At 43.5% G+C, this 8,901-nt stretch overlaps 1 protein-coding gene across 1 annotated transcript; it reads right to left on the bottom strand.

Annotated features, from left to right (window-relative positions):
* Positions 1-5,225: 5,225 nt before the first annotated feature.
* LOC147432114 (uncharacterized) lies at positions 5,226-6,577 on the bottom strand. The gene is made up of 3 exons (XM_086491513.1): positions 6,398-6,577; positions 5,613-5,858; positions 5,226-5,514 (listed from the first exon to the last, which is right to left on the bottom strand). The coding sequence occupies exons 2-3, from the start codon at positions 5,850-5,852 to the stop codon at positions 5,305-5,307; spliced, it is 450 nt and encodes a 149-aa protein (XP_086347639.1). The 5' UTR covers positions 5,853-5,858; positions 6,398-6,577; the 3' UTR covers positions 5,226-5,304.
* Positions 6,578-8,901: the final 2,324 nt, after the last annotated feature.

The raw sequence follows: 8,901 nt of genomic DNA, 5'->3' as shown, positions 1-8,901 counted from the left end.
AGAATTTTTGGTTATCTACAACTGATTATACTAATCAATAACATATATTGATCTATTGATATTGGGCATTTTTTTCTATAATTAATATCCTATTTTTCTATGGTCTACAACTCATGGTTCTAGCTGATGATATTGACCATAAAGAATAATGATAAAGTCACTTTTTTACGTAGATGTTAGGTAAATTTTCACGACACATATGGTATACATGGCAAAAGTAGGTGTAAGCTTTGGTTTTGTATCCTTAGCCTTAGCCTTCTCATGACTTGGGTGACGGTAGCACACCATCTGGTCCTAAGATGAGGCTTCCCTTAGGGCAAGATCTAACTTTATGGCACTTCTTCCTTTTTGCTTTATTAGGTTCTACCTCCTATTATTTTTATAATGTTGTCACATACGGTAATATCAATAAATAGTGCTACACCGGCATGGCGAGAGAGGAAAGCAGAGAAAGAGAAGAAAAGAATAACAAGAAAACTGGGTGCAATCTCCCCCTATGCAAGAGTGAGAATTGTCCTCTTGCGCATATTTATTTATAGATTTCTTGAATGCTAAAAATGAATATAAACTATTTGCTTGAGCGTATAATGACCATAGCTCATAAAGGGAACTTTAAAATATTTATGAATGTGCTATCCTTTCGCATAGACCATTAAATATGTATGATTTTGCCACTTGTTAGTTGTAGTAAATAGATAATTATCAATTTCCATTACATATCTTGCCCTCCAAGTGCTCTTGTCCAAAATGAATAGGAGATGTTTGTTTAGATAGGCGTACAATGCCCATAGCTCATAAAGAGCACTTTAATGATAAAATATGACCATAGCTCATAAAAAACAATCTAATATATTTATAAATGTGTTATCCTTTTGCATAGACCATTGATCGCTTATGCTTTTGCCACCAGTTAGCTTTATGAAATGGATAATTATCAATTTTCATCACATACTTGCCTTGCAAGTGTGCTTATCTTGATACTCTAGAATGTTCGCACTATATTTGTAGAAGAAGCTCATCTTAATGATGACTTACAATTCTTGAGATTGTGCCTCTTATGTCAACTATTTTTGTTTTGGGCAACTAGAGCTATGATCTTATAAGGACCTCTTTTTCTCTCCCTTATGCTTATAAAAACTCCATCTTCAAAAGACCTTTGAGTTGAGCCATAAAAATTGGACCCCTAGTTACACCTACTTATATTGTATATGCTCACGACTTCTCTTATGAAAAGAGCAATGAAACGAGCGATGGTGGTTGGCTTTCGAGTAGTGCTGGCACTGACTTTGTGATTGTTAAGTGAGCTAGGGCTTGCTACAAAGGAGATAGCAGGTGGTGGCGAGTGCGTGTGGCAGTCCAAGGGTGTCTACAGGTCCTACCCTTAGGGCTTGAAGTCGGCACTTGCCTTTCCCTTCTGAGAATTGATGGGAGTAAGCTGGCGGCCACGGCTCTGGTTATATTTCGGCCTGCTAGATTACGTGGCCTTTGACTTGCTTTTCCAACAGGGCGTCGAGCTCCACACTGGCAAAGCCATGCTGGCCAAGCTTTCCGTGGAGTGCAGTCAAACCAAGAAGCGTCGCCGGCCACGTCATGCATGCGCCAGTTTGTTTCCAGCGGCTCACGTCTAAGCGCCCGCCGCCTGCAGCCTACAATTTCTCGGCCCGCCATGGTCTCTATTTCGGCACTTGCAGCCTTGCAGGTTCGCCAGCAAATGGCCACGTCATTTTTTGTTTTTGTTCATTGAAGCTCCCTAGCTCAGGCTAACAAAAATGCTTTAAGCTAATAAAAGAGTACACAAATTGAAGCGCCCACACACACACACAACTTTATTAGCAAAGCTTTCTCTCTCTCTCTCTAAAACCCTTTCTCTCTCTCTCTCTCTCTCTCTCTCTCTCACACACACACACACACACACACACTCTATTGACAAATTGAGAGATTTTAATTGAATGGGGTTATATTGAGGGCCAATTAATTCATGATATAATTGGCTAAGCCACAAGCTCCCTTCTCTCTCTCTCTCTCTCTCTCTCTCTCACACACACACACACACACACACACACACACACACACACACACACACACAAAGAAAAATTTGCAAATCCCCATGTCCGATGCTTTTCATGCTAGCGTTTTACAATGGACACTTGTGCATGACGCGCGCTCGAAGTACAAGGTTATGCGACAGGCAATTATCCCATGGTCACGACTGGATGATTTCGTACACGGCGAAGGTAAAATTGATGGCTATGATATTGTGTTCAAGAAGTACACTCACCATCATCATCTTCCGGATGAAAAGAAGAGGTTGCTCAATGAGGCATGGATTGAAAAGATTGTGTGAGTGCCAAATGATTATCGGTGACCTCCTAGTTTTTTCAATCATTAGGTGTTTTTTAACACTGGTCTCACAATTCTAGCTTGTAGGTTTTGGTGTGCTTATGGTCCACATGACGAGCGACATGTTGCTACCCCTCATTCTAGCAATGCCCATGCTGCATCATTACCAAGTGAGGCTGGCACAAGCAAGAAAACTCGAAGGCGACGCAATAAAAGCCTCTTCAAGAGAGGATGTCAGTGTCAAATCAATATTAGCTGCTTGGCACGTGATCAAAGCCTTGGGTTGATCTCATATGTTCATCCCTATCATACTGATAAGGATGATTTGGTTTGTCATGGTGAGGGTTCTCAAATCTTGTTCTCTCCGTGGGTGTCCAAGGAAAAGAAATTATGGGTGTATAATCTACTCCGACGAGGGTTCACTCCTCAACAGGTATTGGACGGACATATTAAAGCATTGCACAATCAACTCACAATGGATCCCCTCCATTCTACCACGAGAGACGATTTTCTCTCCATACGTGACATTCTCAACATATCACGAAAGATAGCGGCTGAGACAATTCAACTGCATGATGATGATGCCGAGAGCACGAGGCAGTGGTGTCTTGAGAATGAGGCTATGGTTTTCATCTACCAAGAGCAAGACCTCACACATATCAAGGATTTCATTCTTGGCATTCAATCGGCATGGCAAAGGGAGATGTGCAAGATATATGGTGATAACAACCTTATCGCGATGGATGCTACATTCGGAACAAACAAATACAAGGTATGTACTTCAATCCTCGACTTGCATGTCCTTTAATTGGTAGCATAATCAAATGTGCCTCATTGTCGTTTATAGTTTCACTTGTATACTATCCTGGTGTTCGATGCCCATCGCAATGGCGTGCCCATAGCTTGGGTATTGACTTCAAGTGCTATGATGGAGATGACTTGTTTATGGCTGTCACAATTTAGAAATTCTATGCTTGATTACCATAAATGTTGGGAACCTTCTGCTTTCATGGTGGATGATGCTGAGACAGAAATTTTTGCAATTAGGTATTACATCTCCTTCTATCATGTAGATATATACACGTTGCTCATTGTTCTTTGATTGCTCATTGTTTTCAATTTGAGTACAGGCATGTCTTCAATGTGCCTATCTACTTGTGCTTGTGGCATGTGCGGCGATGTTGGCTCAAGCATCTTGTTAGAAAGGTATGGGGTTGGCCAACTAGGGCTTCCATGTTTCATAGCCTTGGAGTGATCATGCACATGCAAGGGCCTTCAAGCACGTCTGAGGGGGAAACACGAGAACGCATTCAAGGCATGCTAGCTTCCTTCTTCCTTGAATACCATGAGGAGGAGGCCTTCATTGAGTACTTCAGAACATATTGGCTCTCAAAAATTGGTATGTATGGTAGAAACACTTCCTTGGTGGAAACACTTTATTCTCCGTTCTTGGCTTGACAATATATGTGCTTTTGTTTGTAGACATGTGGGTGCGTGCAGCCAGGACACTCCCACATTCAGGACAAGACACAAATGGGGCCATCGAAGCCTACCATGGTGTGTTGAAGTCGAAATTTCTTGGGAGCTCCAGGAAGATGGCTGGCCGTAGAGTTGATTGGCTACTACACAAATTAACCTTTGCGGCTCTTCCTTTCTATTGGTACGTTCAAATGATGAAAGATAAAGGTTTTGTTCGTAACAATGCCATTGAGAATCTTGTGGAAAATTCCTTTGAGAGGGCAATCAAAATTCCTGATGATCCTGTATCTATGATTGTTGGGGAGAATGGCAAGCATGCACTAGTGCAAAGTGTATCAAACCCCAAGATTGTGCACACTGTATACAATCCCGAGAGCATATGGGCATGTTGCACAAGCGCTTGGTCAGAAGTGGGAAACATTTGTAAACACCAAATAAAGGTCATGCTTGTATCAAGCGTGTCTTCTTCATCTTTAAAGGATATGTGCTTGAAGATTTATGGAAGATATGTAGAAGATCTAATGACTTGATAGAGGAAGATTGCTCAATCATCAAGAAGGGCATTGGACAACTAAATACACTAAAAGCACGAGAAGAGGATGCCTATCAACAAACATCAGGTTTTGTTGCCACCGAAGATGCTTTTGGTAATACTTTGAAGAGAGCACAACCTTTTATAGAGAAGAAGGTTGGGAGAAGGAGAGTATCACAAATCAACAAAGAAGCGATAGTCAACCCATTCACATCATCGGCAAGGAAAAGGAGGCAGACCATGCAACAGAAGCTAGATGATCGTGCGGAGAAAGAAGAGAGGGCACCTTACTCATTGGATGTAGACACTTAAGTACTCATTCATAACATCATAATGTTTCCTTATTTTGCTTCGACATGTAACTTGGTGTGTGTGTGTGTGTGTGTGTGTGTGTGTGTGTGAGAGAGAGAGAGAGAGAGAGAGAGAGAGAGAGAGAGAGAGAGAGGCTAGATATTGCTTCGACATGTAACTTGGTGTGTGTGTGTGTGTGTGTGTGTGTGTGTGTGTGTGTGTGTGTGTTAGAGAGAGAGAGAGAGAGAGAGAGAGAGAGAGAGAGAGAGAGAGCCTAAATATTGCTTCAACATGTAACTTGGCATGTGTGTGTGTGTGTGTGTGTGTGAGAGAGAGAGAGAGAGAGAGAGAGAGAGAGAGAGAGAGAGAGATTAGTTAATGTGTATGTGATTTACAACTTTTGGGTTTTTTGGGGGGGTGGAGGGGGGGGGCATTTAGTGAGTGTGTATGTATGTGTGAGAGTGAAATTTACAAAGTACGATTCTAGAGAGAGCGTTTCAGAGACAAAATTAAAGACACACCAAAAAACATAATTGGCATCAAGGTTGAACACTAATGTAAAGACCTCAAATTATGGCAGAAAGAGAGTACATTAACAACATTGTGATACAACCGGCATTGCAATCAAAAGTAATTCGAAAGAAAATGTTACAATAGGGTAATCAAAACAAAAAAGGGATGCAATAGCTTGCAATGCCCTTGTTCCCCTTCACTCTCAATTGCTCAGAACGCCTTGGGATAGAAGGGGCGTCATTGTCATTGCTCTTCTGCGCTTTAAGGCGAGTAGAACGCCTAAGAGTGTTTGGGTCGACAACGTTATGTTTATGCGGCCGTTGATGACTAATTTCCAAAATGTCGCTTGAAGTGGTGTCCTGCCAAAAGGAAAGCATGATATCAAAGAGAAGTATATTTAGTGTCAAGCTATAGAAGTTAATTAATTGCCTTCAATTGACTTTCTTAAAAGAATTACCTTTCTTGTGGCGTCCTCCTTAGCTTTAGGCACAACAAACTTCTTATCGTTTATGAGCATCGATATCCTCATCCCCGGTTCTTCATGCACAATGCATGACTTGTCAGGGGTTGACGTACAAAGATTAATGGGTTGGTCATGGCTTTCGAAAGCAGGTGGTGTACACAAGTCAATGGGGATGTTGCGAGAACCTATCATGCCCACCTTGCCTATGGGACCACACGCGCCGTGTCGAGACATACTTGACTGGTAAAATTCAACATGAAGATTTAGCCCGATTTGTGTGCCACCCAAACACATGCATTAAATCACTCTATTTGATTTGTGTGTGTGCACGCATGTGAGCACGTGCACCTCTGTGAAAACGCATTCACCGCAACGTATTCATGGATTAATAGTTAGGCGAAGCCCTTCTCCAATGAGGCTCCACTTGGATTAATCTCTCCAAGAGCACACAACCCGGTCGCATGACACGTCCCTAAATTGAACTTGGTGACAATCTTTCTGTCGAACCAGTCTTGCTCTCGGTCGAGCATCATTTGTCGGTTCTGGCTCCGCCACACAGGCGTTGCAGATAGAGAAACAGAGCGAGAGAGAGGGTCGGACCATTAAGCTAAGGCTAACCAAAGCAATTGCCGGTTGCCTGTGGTCAGCTAGTGGGCTTCAGGCTCGTGCAGCAGCCTCGTTGAAAAACAGTGTGTCTACGCTGGCAGCGCACGCGCGCGCGCGCGCGCGCACACACACACACACAGGAGAGAGAGAGAGAGAGAGAGCCTGAGCCTCACCCGGTTGCAGGCCCTGGTCTTCTAAATCGGAGTGGCTAGCAATGTTAAGCCTTGAAGTTCTCCAACTTCGTCACAGCCTGCAATGCGAGAAGGTGTGTGTGTGTGTGTGTGTGTGTGTGTGTGTGTGTGTGTGAGAGAGAGAGAGAGAGAGAGAGAGAGAGCGAGAGCGAGAGAAGTTTCAAAAGCCTTCAAAGCAGGTGACAGAGAATGAGAGAGGCAGCGTCAGAGAATTTTCAAAAGCCTTCAAGGCAGTAGCGGGCCTAGGACCACTAGCCCTGTTCGCGCTCGCGATTGCATGGGCTCCACGGCTCGTCGCCGGCGACTAACAGCTGGAGGGTTCAGCTGCCAGCGTGGAGGTCGAAGCCATGTTGGAAAGCAAAGTCAAATGCCACGTCGGCTAGCAGGACAATAGTTAACCAAAGCCGGCAGCTACACTATCTAGAAGTGGCATATTAGTAGATTTACTCTTTGCAGCTGAATCACGGTCCATCCTCTGAACCTAGTGGAAACAGGGAGAAGGTGGTGTGTGTATGCAATAGGAGTTACGAGCTGCTTGCTATCGACATAAGCCATCTTAGGTGAGTACGGTTCTTTGCCTATCTACTTAGGGAGATTGATCATGATCGATCATAAGCTTCTTTAACCTTAAGAGTTTAGTATTAAGGCAAGGTCTCACAGTCGCACATTATAGCACAAACCCTCTTACACAGAGGTGGTGACGCGAACCCAAGGGGGGGCAAATGACCCTTCTCTCAATGGGGCAAATAAAGGCCGGAACGTAGTCCTTGATTAACGCAACGGGGGTAGGCAAGGCGCCCTGTTGGGACTGAACAAGGGAGAGTTAAAAGGACATAAGGTGCATATCGAGAAAGAATTGCCGAGATCATTGGCACTTTGTCCTTGAATAAAAGAATGCTAGAGGAAGCGGAGGCATCCTCATGAATGTTTCCAAGGAAGATAGAGTCTATCAAGCCTTTAAAAAAATACTCCCACAACGAGTCAAAGTAGAGGATGCTATCATTGTTGCCATCCCGCCTACGCTGATCAAGAAATAACTAGACAAGCTTGCTAAATATACATTGGTCTTCGAATTCATGGGTAGGGTGCCTATCAAAGCCAGGTTGATGAATTGGCTCAGAGCTCCATGGCTTAATTTTTAAGGTGCAATACATTGCAAAAGAATTTTTCTCAGTACAATTTAGCAATGAGGCAACAATGTCCATAGTCTTAGCCAAAGGCCCACTTTTCTTCAATCGGTCGCATGTGCACGTATTCCCATGGGATCCCACATTTGAATCATCGAGATATTCCACGATATGTGTTCGATGTGGGTGGAATTTTTCAACCTTCCATTATGCCTAAGAAGCAACTTGAGAGATCTAGAAGCAGCCCTTGACACCCCTTTATTTGTACCATCAAGCGGAGCAGCAAGTACCACCCCCAATAAGGTGTGCATCTGGTGGGATCTAAGAAAGTCCTACCCCAAGAATCTAGTTGTAAATGTGGGGGACTGGTCTCAAGGTTATTTCACGTAACTTTGGAACCTTCTTTGGTGCATGCTTTAAAAAATTTGGGCACTTTTCTAGGTCATGCCCAATTGCATCAGCCGCAGTCCCAGGCGTGGACTCTGGTGAAAAAGTTGTACCTGTTACTTCCAAATGGACACTGAAACAAAGACTATTACACCCAATGAAAAGGCAAGAGACGATGGGTAGCCTCAGACAAGCAAGGGAACCCTAGAGAATCTAGAGAAACCCATAAAATGTCATTAGTGCTCTGAAAAGGCCACCGATAGGTAGCGCTTTACATCCGTGCCAAAAGAAAAGCGACATCCCCAGTGGTTCAGAAGGTTGTTCTTGCATCCATATTTAGAAAGAAAGATGAGGATGGCAGAAAATTTCCAACATCTCATTCAAGCGACTTAAATTCGAGGCGCATGCAGTTGGGTGGATGAAAGAAGATCCGCCCAATATTTCCAAAACCCCCTTCCTCTACGATAACATCTTTGAGGCTCTTCGGGTGACCAACTAAAAAAACCTCACAGTAACCGAGGGAAATAGAAAAGAGCCAATGGAGGAGGACAACAAGAAAGATGGCATAGAAGAAGAGAAGAGGTGTAGATGATCGTACCTATCTCTCTATAATGGAAGAAATTTTCCTCCATTCATGGAACGTGAAGGGGCTCAAAACCTAGAAGAAGAGCTCCCACTTATGGGGGATGTTAGAAAAGGAAAGGAAATCAACTGTTGGGCTATTCAGAAGCATCACCTTGATGCTTCAAGTAAGAGAAAGTAAGCAGTGGGAAAGAAGCTGGTCTTCATTGAAGAAGGTGCTGATGGGTACAATGGTGTCCTCGTTGTGGTGGATAGGGATCTAGAGCCAAAGGTGGTGTTTAATCATCCCTCTGGGAGAGCTTTAGGATTAAAGATAAAGTGGGTAGATTGGCAGTTTTCCATAATGGACATTTATGGATCGTGCTCGGCAAAGCAAAACTATGGGAGCAT

Source organism: Adiantum capillus-veneris, chromosome 20 (assembly GCF_014529385.1).
Source record: "Adiantum capillus-veneris isolate H3 chromosome 20, ASM1452938v2, whole genome shotgun sequence".
NCBI lineage: Eukaryota > Viridiplantae > Streptophyta > Polypodiopsida > Polypodiales > Pteridaceae > Adiantum > Adiantum capillus-veneris.
This window is presented reverse-complemented; position numbering and strand designations above follow the sequence as displayed.